The sequence below is a fragment of the Onychostruthus taczanowskii genome, unplaced genomic scaffold (genome assembly GCF_017590055.1).
Source record: "Onychostruthus taczanowskii isolate IOZ18803 unplaced genomic scaffold, ASM1759005v1 scaffold155, whole genome shotgun sequence".
NCBI lineage: Eukaryota > Metazoa > Chordata > Aves > Passeriformes > Passeridae > Onychostruthus > Onychostruthus taczanowskii.
The window spans coordinates 772,858-793,510 of record NW_024498741.1 but is presented as its reverse complement, the minus strand read 5'-3'; the positions used below and the strand labels follow the sequence as shown (position 1 = coordinate 793,510).

At 47.6% G+C, this 20,653-nt stretch overlaps 2 protein-coding genes across 3 annotated transcripts; one reads left to right on the top strand and one right to left on the bottom strand.

The window, feature by feature from the left end:
• The first annotated feature begins 2 nt into the window (after positions 1-2).
• Positions 3-7,579, top strand: YBX1 (Y-box binding protein 1). Of its 2 annotated transcripts, none has more exons than XM_041399106.1 (7): positions 3-338; positions 673-736; positions 4,093-4,126; positions 6,160-6,249; positions 6,469-6,771; positions 7,126-7,205; positions 7,308-7,579. In XM_041399106.1, the coding sequence occupies exons 1-7, from the start codon at positions 182-184 to the stop codon at positions 7,540-7,542; spliced, it is 963 nt and encodes a 320-aa protein (XP_041255040.1). In that variant the 5' UTR covers positions 3-181; the 3' UTR covers positions 7,543-7,579. The 2 variants fall into 2 exon arrangements, with proteins under 2 accessions (XP_041255040.1, XP_041255039.1); XM_041399105.1 differs by having other exon boundaries at positions 7,296-7,573.
• A 3,953-nt stretch (positions 7,580-11,532) lies between these two features.
• LOC121333082 (claudin-16-like) lies at positions 11,533-14,239 on the bottom strand. Its single transcript, XM_041399133.1, has 5 exons — positions 14,126-14,239; positions 13,652-13,754; positions 12,533-12,697; positions 12,192-12,383; positions 11,533-11,633 (listed from the first exon to the last, which is right to left on the bottom strand). The coding sequence occupies exons 1-5, from the start codon at positions 14,237-14,239 to the stop codon at positions 11,533-11,535; spliced, it is 675 nt and encodes a 224-aa protein (XP_041255067.1).
• Between the last annotated feature and the right edge of the window lie 6,414 nt (positions 14,240-20,653).

Genomic DNA, 20,653 nt, shown 5'->3' with positions numbered 1-20,653 from the left:
CTAGCCGGTGCGCGCCGCCATTGTGGCCAGTTCGATCGGTATCGGGAGCGGAGAGCGGAGCTCAGCGAGCCCGGAGCAGGGAGCAGCCCCCCCCCCCACGGCCGGCCTCAGTCACCATCACACCGCGGGAGGCGGCGCAAACAGCAGTCACCACCACCGTCCGCACCGAACAGCCGCCGCCATGAGCAGCGAGGCCGAGACCCAGCCGCCCGCCGCCCCCGTCCCCGCGGCGGCCCCCGCCGCCCCCGCCGACTCCAAGCCAAACGGTGGGACCGGGAACGGGGGCAGCGGCCTGGCCTCGGCGGCACCTCCCGCTGGCGGGGACAAGAAGGTCATCGGTGAGGGCAGCCTGGGGTCCCGGAGTGGGGTGGGAAGCCCCGATCCCCTGCCCCTCCCCCGCTGTGGGTGGTGCGCGCTCCCTTCCCCCCCGAGGGGCGGTGCGCGCCCCCTCCCCGCCCCCGGCTCGTGTCCTCGCTCGCTCGCGCGCGCGGCGGCCGTTAGTCGCCCCCCTCTGCTTCGCCTCCCCGCGCGCTGCCGGCCCCGCGTGCCGGGTGGGGGCGGGGCGGCGCAAGATGTCCGCCACGCGGGGCCTTTGTGCGCGCGCCCCGCCACGTGCCCCTGACGCGCCGCTCCCTCCCCTCCTTCCCCTCTTCACTCTGCCCCTTCCCGCAGCAACGAAGGTTTTGGGAACAGTGAAATGGTTCAACGTGAGGAACGGTTACGGCTTCATCAACAGGTGAGCGCCCAGACGCAGCGGGCCTTGTCACGGGGAGCCCCGGGGAGGGGGGCGCGGCGCTTGTGTCGCGTGAGTGACAGGCAGGCGGGGGGCGGCGGTGCCTCTGCCGCCTCTCCCCCTGCTTGGTAGAAGGACCTGGTGACCTGCGCCCTTTCTACACCCCGGGGTTTCTGACCCCCTGGGGGCTTGCCTGGTTGGCTTTCGAGTCCTTTAACCTAGGCAAGAGCTGCGCTCTCGAAGCGAGTCTGTTTCCACGGCGATATCTTACATTATGGTCCATCCTTTTATGGTGTTTTGGGGTTTTTTTTTTAACTTAAGGAGGTAAAAGTATACTGGCTGTGTCAGCACACACAGTATTTGTTTCAACTGCTGCGTGAAGTTCAGTCAATGCAAGCAAAAACGGCTTTTACCACTTGGTAGTTAAAACACTTTCTAATGAGGACACCCTCAACATGTAGGAAGATGAGCAGAAGGAGCTCAGTTCACACAGTCTGCTGCCACATTCAAGTGTATGGACTGGTTGCATGAAACAAGTGCCTAGAAGATTCTTTTTATGACAGTAGTTGATGTGAAAGACTAATTTGAACGCTTTGGAACTTAAATTAAGTACCTGAAGTAGGCCTGTCAAGGAGAGGAAATGCTCTGCAAACAAGTTTCTTAAAAATTGGCAATTTTTGGCCCCATTGGTTGCAGGTGCCTCCCCGGAGTGTTGCCAGAGCTGTTTCCCTTAATTTGTGGTACTTAAGCTCCCCAGTCTCAGAATGAGGCTGCATACTGGAAAATCACCCTTTAGGTCAGCAAGTATAGTGTTATTATTGGAACTTCTGTTTATGTTTGGTTTAAACATTGCCTTTTTGAACTGCCTGTTACTTTATGAACTAGTGTAAATTGTCTGTCAAGCTCCTGAATTGGTTTTGTGTCTGCAGCTTTACAAACTTGCCTCCCAGTTTGCATTGTTCATCATGCCATGCTTCAGCTCCCAGTGTTGAGGAGTCACCAGTGCTTAGAGCTGTTGTGTCTCTGGCCCTGGAAACGCCTCCCAAGTCCCAGCCACAATCCCCACCTCGAGGGAAGGCTTTTCCTGTTTCCTCAGCAGTGAAAATGTTCTGTGATGTCAGTCAAGCAAGGAAGCAGCAGCAGCTAGTTGAGACATCCGAGTAGCTTCCCCAGTCATTACTTTGGCAGCTGTTTAATCCCTGAGGTTGCCATTTGTAATGAGAAACCCAGCATGATCTCGTATTATCAAGAGATTAGAGCCTGGTAACTGAAGGGGAGGACATTTCCTCAGCTCTGGAATCTTTGCCTGGCTGCAGGGAAGCTGTGCAGGAGCTCCTGCCTTTGCATGGCTCTGCTTTAGCCAGGTCTGCTTTCAGATAAAATGAAGCTATAGAACTGAAATGAGGTTTGATGCAGGTGCATGCTCATTTCAGGTATTTTCTGTGTGTTTTTAATGTTAGAGGTGTGATTGTGTTCCAGAATAGGAAGGAGTTTGAATTCTGGGTCTTTGATAGTTGTTTCTTGTGTTTGCCAAAATAAAGCTGCTGGCTTGCTCTGTGCCATAACTGGAGCTGCACTGTCTGTCTGGCGTGGTATTTGGTGCCCTGCTGGACTTGGCATCTTCTTAGTCTGTCTGCTTGTCTGTTTCCCTTTTTCTAATACATTTTAGTGGATAAAAGACATAAATAGTGGCATAGTGCAAAGATCAGTTAAATTATTTGTTCGGCCTTCAGAATGGGTGTTTCTCTTGTACCCTTCCAAATTTTCTTTGAAAAAGTGATGGTCCTGCTGTTCCATCATCCGCATGACAGCATGCTTGCTGCTTCTAGATGTGCTTGCTGGAAAACTGCATTGGGAGTGATGTGGCCAGTGGCACGAGGCTGTAAAATGGCCTGGCGTGTTTTTCACTTGATTCAGTGAGCTCTGTGTGACCTCGTTAGTTATCGAGCCAAAACTCCGATGTCCTCTTGAATGGAAACTGCTTTGCAAATGGATTTTAAAAACAAGTGTCTGATCTGGTTGTCCAAAATTCAACCTGGACAAAAGTACAAGGTGTCCATGTTTGTGGATGAGCATTTCCTACCACTGTTTTGCAGCTGAGGATAAAAAAAGATGCTCAGCATTTTTACTAGAAGCATGTTACTGTTCTCTTGTGAAGGTTTTCAGCATTTTGGACATGGTGTTTTGAAGAAGAGTCTTTCAGCTTTGGCTTTACAAGGGCTTCTGAGTGCTGTGTTCTTGGGGCTTTGGAGATGAGATTGGAATGGCTCTGCTCCACTGCCTTTTGTCTGCCTTTTCCCAGTAGTCTTTGAGGTCTGTAGGCATCAATTTCAAGAGGAAACAAGGGAACTTATTTTTACAGGTGATGTCTGATGGAATAGCCTTAGCTTGGATGGAGTTTCTGGAAGAAGTTTAATTGTCAAATCTCACTTTTTAAAGCCAGGGGTAAGGAGCACCTGGCCTTATCTTACTAAAAGCCAGACCAAGTATTCTGTTACCACTAGCCATGAGCACTCCAGTTGAGAGCATGTTTTCATGCAAGCTTTCTTATGTCTTTAACTAGGAAGTAAAAGCCACTTTGCTGTTGATTCAGATTGTTCCATGCAGTAATGAAACTTAACACTGCAGTGAGGGTGGGTCGGTGTGGTGGGAGCTGGGATGTCCATGCTTCAGGAGTGGGGGAAATGGCTTGTGCAGCTCTAAGCAGCGCAAGGTTGTCTCTGTTGTACCTCTTCAGAGCAGAATAGGAACTTCTGACTGAAGCTGATACTGAGCTGTGGTTGTTCGGGCTCCTGGCAGTTGCAGAAACTCTGCCAGGGTCATGCTGAAGGATGGGTGCTCTTTGGCCCTTATAGATACAGACCTGAGCTCTTTTCTGTTTATTGAGAGGGGAGACCAAGGCTTCACCAACTGTGCTGCCTTCACAGGCAGCTGGTGTTGCTGTTCCTCAGGTAAGTGAAACATTGAGGCTGAGGGGATGTAAGTGAGGCTACAGTGGCAAGGACAGAGCTGCTTCCAAAAGCTGCAGTAGCCAGTCTCCCGCAGAGCACTGCTGGAAAAGAGTGAGTGGCCACTGTCAGGTTTTCAGACATCTCTGGTGATGGGATGTGAAGGATAGAGGAGTGTGCAGCAGTGAGGAGGAGCGTGCCTTACTGAACATTCAGCATGCGCTTTGCGCTTGGTGTAAGCTGATCTCTTTCCTACACACAGTAAGCTAATAGGAACTAGCTGAGAGCAGGTTGAGAGTAGTGCTCAAAGCCTGTTATGATAGATCAGCATTTTGCCTCTGTACCAAACAACTGAATTTTTAATTTACTGTGCATTTTATTAATGAAGCTCAATTTCCTGTTGTCTTGCAGGAATGACACCAAGGAAGATGTGTTTGTCCATCAGGTAAGATTTCCTTGACACTGAAACATATTCTCTCTCAGAAATTGCCTGTTCCTGACCCATTTAAGTAAGATTGAAGTTATGGAAGAGCCTTGCCTTTTCACTCTTACTTGAACACAAACAACTTATTCTTGGTTGCATTCCAAGAAAAGCCTGCTTGCACTTTGGGGTTTTGCACATCAGCCGAGTGGGCTGATGGTGTAGAGTGATAAGAATTGCACTGGATGCTAGCATGGGCTTGGGGATAACTGCTTGCAGTCCAGTCATCTTGTGGATTCATACAGTGGTTAAGTGAACATCTGGAAATAAAATGAAAAGCTTGCAGCAGGGAGAGAAGTTAATTGAACTTAATAATGAAGTGCCAATGAAACTCATTTTCTTTCCTAGGCAAAATTACAGATTTTATTGCTCTAGGCTTTCAGTGAAAGTCTACCAACGTTTTAGTATGGGCTTTTCAATTTAACTGATATGTATCCTTAGATATAATGTATGGCAAATAGGTAAACCTCTGGAAAACAGACAAGACTGTACACCACACCTGCGTCTTACTTTATGGAGCAGGTTTGCCTTGGTTTAGTTCTTTCTCTAATTGAGAGGCTGTGATCAGCAATTTGCTTTTTGCCCGTTCTGGCTCAGGATCTCCTTAGTAAGCAGCCCACAAAGAATTCTTAGTGGAGCTTGCTTTACTCTGGCATTTAGGAGTCCATGGGTCATTCTTTTGTCTCAAGTTAGGGATATGCTGCTGTTGTTAACACAAAGGAAGGGAAAAACAATGCCTGGAAAGTGTTTTGTTTTTATCATCTCTCAGCTTCATGCTTGTTCTTTGTGTGAATTACCAGCTTTTAGAGGCACTGGTTTGTTATACATACCCCAAGGGGAAGCTTTCAGACCCAATGGGCAAGTAGGGACCTTGACTTATTGGTTGTGTTACAGGACTTCTCATGTAGCTGCTATCTGTGTTTCTGAAATAACAGTTTGGTAATGATTTGGTTTAGTGTAATATTTTTACAATTAAACGGTTATAGGACTCTAATTGGAAAGAAATCAGGTTGTTTGAGAAGTCTAGCTGCGTGTGCTTTTCTCCATCCCTGTTACATAGCTTAGGTGTCACAAAAAGCTATTGGACTGGCTGCTTGTTGTAATAAGGCTTTCCTTGAAGTTACAGAGACTTGTGAGCATGTACTTTTTCCATGTACAATTTAGGCAGAAGAAATCTAATCAAATTGTGTGGCAGGTATTTATATTAAAGTTGTTGCACTTCTATTGCCCTTCAGTTAAAGTGTTTGATAAGCAGGACATGCCTGAGCACAGTGTGTATTGAGTATTAACTTGTCTGTTGAAGATGTCCAGTACTGCAGAGCACTGAAAACTGAGTCTGTTCTAGTAATGTTCTTTGACAGGTGGCCACTGATACAGAGGATTGTCTATTGCTGACATCTGGAAAAGACCAATCCTTGTTGTGCAATACACAGCTGGAGTAGATTTAGGATTAATTGGTTAGACCTGTTGTAGAAACTGGTGTTGGAAGCCTTGGAGGAGGAGATCCCTTTATACGTGGCCATTTTTATGTTTACAGAGTATGAGACACAGAAGCTGCTGTGTCCTGTGGTGTGTGGGAAATAATGGAGGGCTGGAAATCCAAGAGTGTGATTGGAAGGGCTGTGATATATTGGTGTATAGGCATCAGAGGAATGTATAACTATCATAGTGATGTTGAATTTTAAACTCTGATTAGGAGTGCTTTAGCCAGTGAGTGGTGTGAGAGTTTTCCTCTTTGTTTTCAAACTGCCTTTTTAGCCAGCAGACAGCATGTTGGCAGGTGCTTTCAGTTAATGGTAAAGCTGTTGCACATTTGAGATAGTCCAGAGCATAATATAGGTACATTTTATGACATCCTGAATTTTCCCAATTATTCAGTTGCTTTTTCGGAAGTACAATCTTTCTCCTAAGATAAAGAAACTGAGTATTTAGTAATCTTAAAAAAAAAAAGTCTTCCTTTGTATTCTTATGCTGTGCCTGCACTGTTGTGTTGTTAGACTGCCATAAAGAAGAATAACCCCAGGAAGTACCTCCGCAGCGTAGGAGATGGAGAGACCGTGGAGTTTGATGTGGTTGAGGGAGAAAAGGTAAACACATCTCTCGGGTGTCAGAGCGCACATGGAAAACTCAGGTTGCAGGCTTTGGTGTGGTGCCTGTGGTTTGAGTTGATGCCTGATGACATCCAAGGAGGTGAATGGTTTTTCATTTCTTCACAATGTGGTTGTAAATCTTTGCTCAGTACTAGACTGCTATTCTGTAGCTGGTGGGATGGTGACCGTTTCCCTAATGCTATTTCCACTCTTTAGGGTGCGGAGGCAGCCAATGTCACAGGACCTGGTGGAGTTCCAGTGCAGGGCAGTAAATACGCAGCAGATCGTAACCATTACAGACGATATCCACGTCGTAGGGGTCCTCCACGCAACTATCAGCAGAACTACCAGAACAGTGAGAGTGGGGAAAAGAACGAAGGAGCAGAGAACATACCAGAAGGCCAAGCCCAGCAACGCCGTCCCTATCGCAGGCGGCGGTACCCACCTTACTATATGCGTAGGCCCTACGGGCGTCGTCCACAATACACCAACCCTCCCGTACAGGGAGAGATAGTGGAGGTAACATTTGCCTGACATATGATGCTAAATGGGCATGGTTGCTTTGGAGCAGGGTGAGGGGATGCACCTTTTGACACTTCTTGTAGGTACTCCAGATGATTTAGGTAAGATTCGGCAGTAGTGTGAAATGAAGTAGGTGAAGGTCTTCATGTTACATCTTCTAAAAACCAAAATGTTTCAATTTGTATGATTAAGTGGAGGATTCTCCATCATGTGTGCACCTGTTCCGTAGAACTGCTGTCCACCTTGACTGAACTGATGACCTTTCCAGCTCCTTTCTCACAGCGTGACATACTGTTTAGTTAGCACATTTCTGGTTGGGGCTAAGGCGGTCTGTGGCCTGATGTCTTGCAGGGTGCTGACAACCAGGGTGCAGGAGACGGCAGACCAGTCAGGCAAAACATGTACCGGGGTTACAGACCAAGATTTCGCAGGTATGCTGCAGATCAGCTGCTGGTTTTAGCCTTGTTCAGCAACAGAGCCAGGACATGGTGATGCTCAGGTGCTGCATAGTTAAAGCCTAGCTTGACTTTCAGGGGTCCTCCTCGTCAAAGACAGCCTAGAGAGGATGGAAATGAAGAAGACAAAGAGAACCAAGGGGATGAAACCCAAAGTCAGCAGCCACCTCAACGTCGGTACCGCCGTAATTTCAACTACCGACGTAGACGCCCAGAGAACCCTAAACCACAAGATGGCAAAGAGACGAAGACAGCCGAACCACCAGCTGAGAACACGTCCGCTCCCGAGGCTGAGCAGGGCGGGGCTGAGTAAATACCGGCTTAACATCTCTACCATCATCCGGGTGTGTGCCCAGGGGCCTGGGGATGCCATTTGCTGACTTTTTCTTTTGGTGCTTTTTATTTGTGCCTTACAGTGTTTGGACTCTTCTTGCTCACGCGTGCTGTAACTGATCTGTGAGTGTGTCTGCAGAACTGGACTCGAGGCTTTGTTGCATCAATGCTGACTAATTGGGAGGACTTAGTTACAAGCTTTAATTGTCATTGACAAAATACTATTACACTTAAAATCTTGGCTGCGTGCAGTAGTTGAGTTGTACGGCAGTCTCTGCTCACCCAGAAATTTGATGTAAAGACTTGAAAGTAGTCAGGAGAAGCACATGCTGGGATTTACCGAACTCCATTAGTGCCTGAGCTGAGTCCCTACAGGGAGGTGAATGGCATTGGGACCTCGGCATCTGTTTCTACAAAGGTGATGCAGAATTAGCAGGAGTGTCTCACGAGCAGCCTTTTATCTAATCAAAGTGCTGGAAAAACTGGTAGAAATGGCATTTTGTCAGAGCATGTGGGAGCTGTGTTGCAGTGCTGAGATGGGGACTCGGAAGGGTTGTGTGCAGGGCAGGGTCCAGAGGCTAGGTTAGTTGCAAGGGAACCTGTCTGTGATTGGGGCTTGTTTGGTGCTGACTCGTGAGAGACAGTTCTGCTAATCTGGGAATATTTTCATTGCCAGGACTCTACTTGTTCTGCATTTCTTGTCACCCATGTGTGTATCCCGTTCCTTTTGTCCCTTGCTTATTACTTGGAGGGCAGGAAAGTGGAAGAAGCATTTAGGCTGTAGTGGGAGCAGTCTGAGTGGTCATATTGATGGGCTGGACAGGGGCTGGAGGAGTTGGGCTGGGAGAAGGCTCAGTGTTGGCAGCAGCTACAGCCTCTCCCAACTGTGGGGGCTTGGAGACTTGATCTGCATGGGCTCTACTGCTTCATGTTCCACTTGCTGATGGATCATTCACTCACTGTCCAGACTGTGCTGCAGTGATCTCTGTGCACTTTTGGTGAACATTTGTTGTATCCTGGTACTCATTTTTGTGGTCAACACCTCCTGGATGAATTCTTAGAACATGGGCTTCAGAAGAATGTCACAATGTTACCTTGGTTTCTCTTGCTGTCTGGTAGCTTGGAGAATATTTGGTTTAGTTTCTGTGCTTTGAGCAGTGGCTGAATGTTGGCAGAGCCTGGTGGAAGCAGCTCTCCCCATGACGGGAAAGATCCCTTTGGGCTTAAGTTGACTTGACTGCTCTCTTTGGAGTCCTTGGCATTGTTCCTTTGCAAAGATGGCTGGTGTGGTTGTGGGGGGGATGGGGCTGACAAGGGGAAGTAGCTGGTGAGGGTTGGGCTGTGAGCTTCTGACAGGCAGCTTAGGGTGAATTTTTGAGTTGCAGGTGAGCTGTGGTACACAAAGCACCCCTGTAACCCTTTGAAAACTGTCTGATCAGCCTTTTTTTTACCTCTTTTTCAGTTTAGTCATCAAAGAAAAGACTTCAAGAAATGAAGAAGAAAATGAAATTCCAGCAATAAGAAATGAACAAAAGAATTGGAACTGAAGACCTTAAGTGCTTGCTTTTTGCTGTTGACCAGATTACTAGAACTATCTGCATTATCTATGCAGCATGGGGTTTTTATTATTTTTACCTAAAGAATTCTCTTTTTGGAAATGATAAACGCGTTTTTTAAAAGCCTGGTTTTTCTCAATATACCTTTAAAAGTTTGTAAATTGTTTCATATCTGGTCACGTTGAGATTTTTAAGAACCTCATTTTTAATTTGTATGAAATATACGCCTGATTTTTTCAAGTCAAACTGCAAGCATCTGTTAATAAAGGTCTTAAAGAGTTACCATGTGTGCTTAGGTGCTTTAAAGGTTTTAAGTATTCATAGAAGGTTTGGGAAAAAAATTACTGATTTACTCTTTGGGCATACAGGCTGGTGGGGTAAATCACAAAAGCTGAAGTAAAAAAACCAATGAAGGTGCAGTTGAGTCACATTGGAGAATGATGGGCAGGCACAGAGGGATGGGAGTTTCTAGTGCTAGCCCAATGTGTTTCCAGGAGCTGTTTGCTGGTACAGCTTGGCTGTGTCCTTGCTAGAATATAGCACTTGCAGACCTGCGGTGGTGTGAGGGTGCTTAAAAAAAAAAGAGGGAAACCCTCCCCCAAAAATGGTAACATCACACATTGGTTTGGGTTGGAGGAATGAGGAACCTTAAAGCTCGCCTCATCCCATACCCTCTGTGGGGCAGGGACACCTTCCACTTGACCAGGTTGCTCCAATCCTTGTCCAGGCTGGCCTTGAACATTTCCAGGGATGGGGCAGCCTGTGCCAGGTTCTAGATACCAAAAATATCCTAAACTTATGACTGGGGCTGTGCTATAGCACAATTGCTGCATGAGTGCACTGCAGAGCCAGCTGGGTGCAGAAGCATGGAGATGGAGCTGTGCCTTATAACAAAACTGGCTTTGCACGCCACTGCCGTGGTGAGAACCTGGTACATGGGGGCTGCTCCCTCAGCCTGGAGCTCACAGCTGTGCCATGGGCTGACAGCACCTCTTAGAACCACTGCAGAGCACCTGCAGGAGAGGGCTGATACCCAATGGCAGCTTTTGGGACCTTTCACATACTAGTGAGTTCTGTGCTCTTAATTTTCCTGTGGGCTCCAGTGTCCCAATCACTCCAGGTGTCCCAACAATCCTAGTGCTCCAGGCTTTGCTCTCTCCAAGCACCTGCTAATGCTCCCACCTGCCCATCCCCTGGCTGTGAGCCATCTGTGAGCATTCTGCCCTCCAGACACTGCGGTTTGACAGCACAATCTCATCTCTGCTCCTTCCTGTCAGTCTTTGGATTTTCTGCCTTCCCAGGTCCCTGGGGTCCTGGAAAACGGACAGACTTGCCCCAGACATTCCATCTTGCAGAAGTGTGAGAAGCTGCAATAAACAACAGCTTCGCTGCCTTTTGGCTTCATGTGAGGGGGCAGATGGCTCAAGAAGACCCTTACAGCTCCCCTAGGTTTTGGATGCAGGTGCTTTGCAGCCTGCCTGGGCTGCAGGAGCGAGACTGCACGTCTTCACACCTGTCTGATTTGGGGACTGACTGTACCCCTGCAACACCATCTGCTCGGGCCTGGAGCTTGACCTTCCTTCTCTCAGGGTGACAGTGCTGAGGAGCTTCTGCTTGGTTTCCCTGTGCTGCAGTTGGTGTCTGTGTGCTTAGCTTGGGGTGAGAAGGGAATGAGGCCACAACCAGCATTCAGTAATTGAGGGTGGTGGGGATTGAGTTGGTGGTCTCATGTTCTGGTTTGTTTTCATAATGGTTTACAAATGCTGAAAGATAATAATTCATTTGGAAAAGAGAATTGCCATTTTGTGTGAACTTAAAAACCACACTCTGCTGGCAGAACATCTGCATCAGGCTTCAGACTGACTCATCTCCTTGTGTCTGCTGTGTATGGCTTCGGTGTTCCTTCATGATCCCCCATGAAAACATGGATAACTAAGTATTCCAGACTCCTGGTTTTACTCAGTTTTTGAGCACAAGCCTTGTGCTGCCCTGAGTCCGAGCCCAGGGAAGGTTTCCAGTGGGGCTGGTGTGGGAGGGCTACCAGCCACATGGAGTCAGTGCTGCTCCATGTGGAAAAGACTTCCCACTGAATTCCCCCAAAGCATGGGCTGAGCAATGTCAGAGGAGCTACTCTGCCTTCAGTGTCCTGACAGCTTTCCCGGACAACAGGGGCATCTTTCCTTAAAGCAATACTTTTTTGGGATTTATTTTCATGACACCTGGCTGGAAGTGGAGGAAAAACCCTTCCCTGGCTGACTGCTGCAGTACCTTTGCTTTTAGCAGTCAGCTGGCTGCGTCAGAGCCTGGAAGCAGCTGCAGAAATGTCTCAGTACAGGTGCTAGTGCTTTAATGGGGTCAGACTGACAGTGAGAGTGTCCCATATCGGGGCTCGGTGCAGGAGGTGCAGCTGGCCATCACACACGAGAATCCATGGCATACATCTTGCTGGTGGCTGGCTGGGTGCCCTGGGGCTGGGGATGCCTCTGGACTTGACAGCGGCTGCTGGGAGCTACTGCTGGAAAGAGTTGGGGTTGTGTCATGGCCGGCAGTTGCAGGGTGACTTGGGACTGCCACAGCATGGGGACACAGCGGGAGAAATTAACTCAGCCAGCAGGGTTAACTCCCACCCCATGAGACCAGGCATATGGATTGGAGATGACTTCTGGGAAGGCATCACCTGCCCAATGTCCCTGGTGGGGGGGCTGTATTTCAACCTGCACATCCCTGCAGCCACTGTCTCAGGCTTTGGCTGATGACAGGGATTCAACTCCAGCACAGCTGCTGCTTTGAGTGAACATCAGCACACCTTCACCAGGACCTGGAGGCCCACAGATGTGGATGGATCCCTGCACCCTCTTCATGCCGTTATAGGGTTTATGGGGCCTCTCACTCAGCCCTGTTCTGCCTTGTGTAGCCTTCCCAGCCAAAGGGCACAGGGTTGAGTACAGAGGGGTCCCCCTTTGTTAGGCTGGACCCTGCAAGAAGCCTCTGTGCCCTCTGAGTTGGTCCTTCACCCTTTATCCCTGCGGGGCAAAAAGCTACTTGACATAGGATGGGGTGGAATGAAACTGACCTGTGCAGGCACAGAGGCAGCAGGTCAGCAGGACAGATGCCACAAAGCAGCCCATGGAGCCAGCCATCCCCAGCCAGCACGACCACCCAAAGTCATAGTAGACTCCCAGGAATATATTGTGTGACACCAGCATGGCCCTCTCCATGTAGACGTCCACTGCATACCACACGGAGCCTATGAGCCCCAGGATGCCTAGGAGGAATGGGGCTTGTTAAAAAGAACCATACAACATCCCATGCTCCCCAAGCCCTGCTGAAGGGGTGCCACTAGCTCCCAGCAAGCTCCCCATCTCCCTGTGGGACATGAAGTCTGTCTGCTCCAAAGCTCTCCTAGCCACGCACTCCCAGCGCAGAGTATGACTCCAGCTCCATAGCACATCTTCAGTTTGATACAAGGATCTTCCTTGAGGAACGTGATGCAGTCAAGCCCAAGGACCAGAGCAGCCAAAGCCAGACAAGCCAGGAGATCTGCCGTGATCATCAGGGTCCGTGTCACCACAATCTTCACTGGGCAGGAAAGTTAAAAACAGCCATAAATGGGAATGAGGAATTATCAGAGGAACAGATGTCTCCAGATTTCTGCCCGTGTCCTTTTTGAGTCATCCAGCTCACCAGTGGTCATCACACTGGAATCCACCAACCCCATCCCTTCCATGGGCCAAGGGAAGGTGCTCAACAAGCTCATCAGAAACTTAATAAGGACTTAAACCCATGATTAGACCAGCTCAAGAAACCAAACAACTCAAGGTGTACCCATCACCTGGTATAGCACCTGGTATGTGGTTGCCTGCTCAAGCCATTCTTGAGCAGAAGACACTGCTGCCCACACTGTTTTTTCCTCCAAGTTGTGTAGCAGGTGTTTTAAACAGCAAATGTCAATATACCAGTGAAAAACTAGAGCTGGCATGGATCATATCACCAGCTGTGATGGACTGTGCCCTGCAAAGCTCCCTTCTCCACAGAGCAATGTGGCAGTCCCACTTAGTCCATACCAACTACTCTCCTTCTCCACTCCCTGAATCTGTGTTGTTCCATGTCATGACCCAACACAAAGGTTCTCTCTGCAGGGCTTGGTGTGCCCTGTACAGGCCAGAAGAAATGTCCTTACTCTGATGTGACTGTCCCTGAACTGTGGGCATGAGTCCTTGGCCAGTGGGAATGGTCCTTGCTCTGCCTGCAGCATGGTGGGTTGCAAATCCTAGGCTCTACATGCTGGAGCATGTTTGTTGTGAGGTGGCACAGCTTCACAGCATCCTTCCTGCCTGATGACCCCAGGCAGGTCTAACTGCCAAGTTTCTGCCAAGACCAGGCCATTGGGGCAGGAGACCAAGAGCAGCCCTAAGCTGGTGTGGCTGACTGACAAAGGGGAGCTTGGCACAATGAAAATCACTTTCCCTCTTCCCTTTCAAGAAGATTCTGAGTTGTGAACTTAATAAATACCTCCAGACCAGGTCAGCTCACCTGGGTGGTCAGCCAGAATTGAGTCATATTGGTCGCAGGTCCTGACCCCATCTTGCATGTTGGTGACACACTCCCTCCAAAGGCCCCGGCATTTGTGACTTACCTGGAAGCAGGAGAAAGGCACTCATGAAAAAAGCATCAGGGTCTCCCTAGCTTCACATGGATCTCCCAGCCCAGCAGGGCAGATTTCAGGCTCCCACCACTACACCTGGACAGGTCCTGGTGACTCCTTGCCCATACCTGCTCTCTGTTTTCTCCTGCTCCATCCCTCTATCTCTATGATAGTCTAATCCTTCAACTCAAAAAGCAGTGGGTTTGTCCCACCATGTCCCTTTTCCAAGCCTGTGGAGACATTGTGCAACCTCATAGATGGCAAAGCACCCACCTTGCTCTCAGCTGCTCACTTTGAGGATGATGGTTGCTCTGCTCACCTTAAAGGTGGCTACTCTGCTCACCTTCCAGGTGATTGCTCACCTCCAAGCTGTCATCAGCATTGACCATCCAGCAGTCCGTGCACGTGGCCAGGAGTAGGAAGAGCGTTGAGAGAAGAGCGAGCCCGAATGCTGTCACCTGCAGGGCTGCACTCATGGGGAGACCTGAAAGGGCACAGAGATGTTCACCAACTCTGCTTGCTCTGGCTGCTTCCAGACACCCGATCTTGCTTACAAGACAAAGTGTCACCGAGGCCAGGCATCCTCTGGATACCTAGGAGTCATCTGGGTCCTGTCTCACGGTGCTTACTTGCTGTCAAAATGCTCTAATATCCTCAGCCAAGGTTGGGCCACCAGGTTTACATGTAGAGAGAGCTTTTAGACACACAGTAATTTTGTAGTGGATACATTCCCACATTGGTTCCCTCTCTTCCAAACAGAAGATGCCAACCATCAGTACTTGCCCTTTGGCAATCAAGAGCTGCTGGAAACCACTGTCAAATAACTGCTGCTACAAAAACCTGTGACCCAAGCATGTCTCCAGGTAACTTCTAGAGACCTCCATCCCTGCCATATGACTTGGTGGGTACATCCTCTGCCTTTTCTTGCTTTTATTTTTCTCCAAGAAAAGCTATGAGGTGTTGAACGTCCAGGTTGGAGCACAAGAAAGTGTCTCATGAAGGTGTCCTAATCTTAAGCACAAGCCCAAAGATATAACTCCCATTCCAAGGGCAACAAAGGCTGCTGGGACATGGTGTGGGTGCCCTGAGGAGTTGCCAAGGCTTTCCAGAGGAGAAGGGATGGCACCATTTGTTTTCCATCCTAGGTGGATGTTTTTCATTCCTCGATGAAGGGACTCTGCAGAAGGGGGAGCTGTGCCCAAGGTATGAGCAGGGGACATTGTGTCTGCAAATCCTGGGCAGGAATCCTACTTTGTCATGTTTTGCAACCCAAAATGACAAATATTTTACTGCCTGAAGTTGCAACAACCCTTTGGACAGGGGTTCATACAAATGTGTTAATTAGCAAGACCAGATGAGTTTCTGAGCTACATAGGTTAATTACCATGAAATGATAACTCATCATGATCAGGTTTAGTACCTCCAGCCAGAGGCTGCCCACCCTGGCATGGCACAGGCTCCCTGTGGGGCAAAGGTGGGAAGGAGGGTTGTCCCCACACCCAATGTGCCCAATCTCCCACCACATCCCCTCTTGGGATGTCACTGGTAGTAAAGGCATCACTCTGCCATCATCTCTGAGCACTTCCACCAGCTTCTCTCTAAGTGGTCAGTCTCTTAGACCTCAATTTACAATGAATTTTTTTAATTCCCCAGGCTCCCTTCTGAGCTAATTCCCCAGAGCCTTATTTGTTTCTGCTAGAGTCCAGCTGTTTTGGAGCCTTTGAAGCAAATCTGTTCAGCCACTTCAGTTATATAATCAAGAAAAAGGAAGAGAAAGAAATTCTTAATGCTGGGAAAAATCAGCTCTAAACCTTGTTGATAATAAAAGGTGTTCATGGAGAGCATTACCTTCACTGCAGGCTCATCCTTGTTGCAGAGGGGTGATGACAGAATCTCTTTGTTGCTGATGATTTGGGATAAGGGATGTAGGTCTGGAAGGCTTTTAAGTGCTGATGGGATTGGATCCTGACTCATCTAATGGAGTCAGGGATACGCAGCACCAGCTGGAGCTTGTGCTCGGCTATTTAAGGTTTGTCCAAGGTATGTCAGCTGGGTTTTGTGCTCTGAGACATGATGGGCATCCCTGCAGTTAGAGCAGTCATAGGCTGGGAATGGAGCCTCCCCAAAAATGTCACATGAGGAAACCAGCGGAAACCTGCTGGGAACTCTCCCCAGGTGGGGGACTATGTGTCCTGGACAAATAACCGTTTTTTTATTAGACCTTTCAATTACTGCCTAAGAATGAGTGGCCTAAGACACTGGAATGGCGTAAGATCCAGGAATGATACCTGAGTTCAGAGGGTTGGAAGGGGCCAAAGAAAGGAGCTGGAATGCCAGGCTGATAATGAACCTTTTTGGCTGGTAATTAAGACCTTTCTTTTTTCCCCATTAAGCAGAAAACAAGTGAAAACCTGCAGCAGTCAGCGCCCAAGGAGGTGCCTCTGAACCTGAGTAGCAGCACCCCAGCTGTCTGGCACTTGGAGCTGCCCTAAAAGCTTCAGGTTTGTTCTCTAATCCCCTACTGTTTGGGGATTACACAGGATCTGTGTTACAGCATCCCCTGAGCATCCCTGGGCTCTGGCACCGCTCACCCTCATCTCTCATTTCCCTTTGTGGGTCATAGTTGAGGTGCACTTGGGTTTTTAGGGTGGGTTTGGGTTTTGTTGTGTTTTGATTTTTGTTTTTGATTTTTTTTTCCTCTGGATAATCATCTACAGCATTTTACTGTGGGCATTTTGGCAAAACACAAATCTTGGCAAATCCTTCAGCCCTGCAGAGATGCCCAGGTGCCTGATGTGTGAGATTCCTGGGGCTTTGAGTTATTCTATTTTCCCCGAATTCTGGCACATGGCAAGTCTAATGCTTTGGAATGCAGCAGTGAATTTAGGCCAAAAATGTTCAGAAGGGTTTGTGAACCTTCATTTTCCAACCTTTACAGATCAAGAATTTATGGTTCTTGGACATCTGTGACACATGAAATACTGTGTGACCCCAAGTGATACAAAACTGTACCTCCATGGTCTTGGCAACACCTATAAAATAGGTGTATTTATATTTTCTGCTCTGTCTAAACACTCAGTTTATGATACGTCAAACTAATCCACCTTGTTAATCCCCAACTGAAACCTTTTTGGGGGTGAAAAGAGGCAGGTAGAGGAGCAGACCTAGGAGTAGTTGGTGTAGCACAGTTGTAGCTGAACTAGGTAAATCTAGCTGTAACAACAAATCCAATTCAGCTGACCTGGCTCATTCTAGAAAAGAGTAACAAAGACCTCAGCCAACTTTGTTCAAGCTTAGGTGCAGATACACCACTGGCCAGAGAGCTGGGGGGAGAGATGTCTCATCCAATCAGCAATCTAAGCTGGGAGATTCAAACGCCCTATGAAAAGCGCAGCCATACTAAGCTCAGTGCTCTTTGCTGGTGACTCTCCATGTTGTGTCTGTCTCCAGCCCACGACTCCACATATCAGTGGTCAAATGATTAAGCTCCTTTCCTGGGTTAGTGACAGTGAAAATCAGATCTTGGGTTTGTCAAAAAACTTTGGTTTGTCAAAACTATGAGGTTTGTCACAACCATGTGTTTTAAAAGTGCTGACAAGACCCAAAACTTGAACTTCAGCAAATATTTTACTAAAAAAAACCTGGTGTGTCTGGAAGGGAAAAAAGATATTTTCTGAAATGGGAAAATCTCAAGAGAACTGGAGAGGACTCAGTAGATGCTGTAGGGGCAGGACAGTGAATAAGAATTATTAAAATCACCACCAAATTCAGCCATGTCTCAGATGTGTGAGAAAAGCCCTTCTGCATGCTTGTGTGTGGGGGTCATTTTCCCTTTTCCCTCATTTCTGCTGTAATAAATAGGTATGATTCATACTGACAAAATTGAAACAGTAATCAATATTGATACAGTAATTAATATTTAGAAATAATGAAACAGTTAAAGGTGTAATGACAAGAAAGAAAGGGAGAGGAGGGGCTCCCCCCCTTTCTCCTGCAGATGTTTAGAACAGGAAGAAGCAAGACATAACTATTACTAAATTTAGTTGGCAGAGAGGAGAATTTGGTTGGACACCAGGAAAATGTTAATTATACGAGATTTATTGCTTTAATGTTAGAACATAATACTGGCTTATACTATACCAGCTTGGTGCGCACGTGTAATCCAAAAGGTGAACTAAAGGACACCGAGGAAGAGTAGAGGCCTTCCTCAAAGAAGACCCCCAAAGAGTGGTATGACCCCCTAAAAGAATGGTGGAGCATGCATGGTAAAGGCGATTATGAGGGTGGAGATACAAAGTGTGACAAATTGAAAATGGGAGGAGATGGTGATGAAGTACAGAATAAAAGAGGGAATTTTGGCTTGGCAAGCTTGTACGTGAGGTGACAGGGGTCAAGCCCTGCCCTCCGTACCCCGTGGTTATTTTTGTTTATGCACTATTGCTGTTACATTTTTTTTTTGTTTTTTTTTTTTTTTTTTTTTGATGGGATAATTGGGCAAATACAACACTGCCTATTTAAAAAATGACTGTTATTTCACAGGGGTTTGGCTGAAAGCAAGAAGTATGACCCAAAATCTCAATACTGCTCATTAAATTGGTGTCTTGATCTGAAAGACAGGTGTCTGCTAAGGAAGGCAGGAGCCTCCCTTGGAATGGAGAAGGTAAACCTCCTCCCCCTGAATTATTATAAAATTGAAATCAAGGGGCTCTCAGGCAAAGATATGAGGATAGGAATAACAATTCTTTACTAGTATGTATAACAAGACAAACAAAACAGTAACTATGAAGCTAATTTAACAGCAATTGGTCCAACCAGTTTTAGCTCTGTAACCTTAAACAAAAATAGATAACTTTTTATTCATAACAACTATGATATTAATTAACAAACAGAACCAGGGACCCAGTAAAAGCCTTCTTGGCTGCTGGCACTTTCCTCTTTGGTGCAGTTACCGTCACAGCTGGCAGAAATGAGCAAAAAATCCTGGAATGGTGGACTAGACGTATTAGAAGTTCCACAGTGGTAGCTGGAACTCAGGGACAGTGCCAGCTACAGCATGGAGAAACCCAGAGCCGGACCGAAAAAACAACTGCCCGCTCTGAGCAGGGCAGGGCAAGGCGAAGTTCAGGATTCCCAGGGCACACGAGCACATGGTGATCAGTCCCTCAAGGCTGAACTCGGGCGATGTCAGTGAATTCTCCCTTGCAGTAAGCGACAGCCTGGCCATCCTCCTCCGATGCCAAAGAGCAAGAGCACCCAGCTGCCCCCCAGCCCCTTCTTTTTCACCTGCCCCCATTCTCATGGTCCCCGAGAAAAAAAAAAAGCTATAGCCAGATGCTCCATTCTTCTCCTGACTTCAGACACTGTCTTTTGTCTTTCTTAAGTATCCATAAGTACCCATTCTTTTGTTTCCTAGCAACTTATGGGGAAAAATAAAATCTGTAAGTAAAAGAAAAAGGAAAGAAACCCAACCCTCAAAAACTGGTTTAATGACCAAGAGATGTGTGTTGGGGGGGGGGGGGGGAAACCTTTTCAGCCTGCCTGTGCTGTGAACAAAGGCAGACCCCTGTCTTTGATGTGCTTCCAGCCTGGGTGTCCATTCCCAGGGAGCCTTCAGGTGACAATTGGAGATGTCACAGCAGCCACCAAGGACAGCAAATCTCTGGGTTTGAGGTGGGATGGGATGTATTTCTGGACTAGGTGTAGGAGGCAAGACGACGATGCTAAGACGACACATCAGCCATGAAAAAACCTGGATGGAAAATGTTAGGGATATGGTAGAAATTCATGCCTATGAAATATAGATATATGTATCAAACATGTTATTAAGGGGGGGACCAGGGTTTAATCCTAGAATGATGAAACCGTGGCTGACTGACAAGAGTGGAACACGGCATTAACATACGAAGGAAAACTCGACTGCACAGGAGATGGTCCTTCACGGTGGCATGTACCCGAGGACGCCCAGTGATGATGGCCCATGAAGATACACATCTGAGATATCCAGGGCCATCAACACCTTCCACCTGAATACAGGATTCCAGGAATTGGAGGAGAAACATCAATCTCTTCCCTGACGAGGTTTTGTGCAGCTTTGAGTGAAGAAAGAAACCAACATGAATATGATGAACTTTGAAAGGAGACAAAGGGACTCTGCCGCGGGCAAGAAAAAGAGTATAAGAACTGTCCCTGCGGAGCAGTAAGTGTGGACGGGGGGGGATTCGGTGCGATAGAGGCCGGATCTGCGTTCACCCAGCCTGTGTTCTGGGGTCTGCGCTGTCATTTTTGATCGGTGGCTGTCGGGATGTAATACGGTTGCGAATAATTTTTTTTTTTTTTTTAATTTTTATTATGATTAGGTCCATTTTTATTTTTACTTATAACAGAAAACATGACCTCTGAAGCAAAACATGCACAGCAGGGGTCAAGTCGCTGCATAGGGGAGTAAAAATCAGCTTAAATTAGTAAACACCCAATTAGGCACAAGTCAGCTCTGAATTACTGGGAAATGGGAGAAAACAGGGAGACTTCAGATATGAGGGTTCATAAGAGGACCCATAAGTGGAAGATGCTGGTGGCATTTCAGCCTTGGGAAGAGACTTGTGGAGGGGCCAAGCTGGATTCCCAAGGATTTAACCTGAAGAAATTTGTAAGACCACATCCCCATCTTTGAGAGCAACAGGTGGCAAAAGACGCAATACATTTAGCCAGGAGGGCAAGAACGGTTGAGGAAGGGGGGAGGCTCCTGCCACACTGCAGAAGTGGCTCTGAACCAGCACCCGAGGTGACTGGTCCAGATGGGGAGTGAAGGGACATCAAAGAGACAGTTCCAGAAAGATGCCCATCATTTAAAATATTTTAATACTGCCAAGTCACAATTTTAAGTATAAATA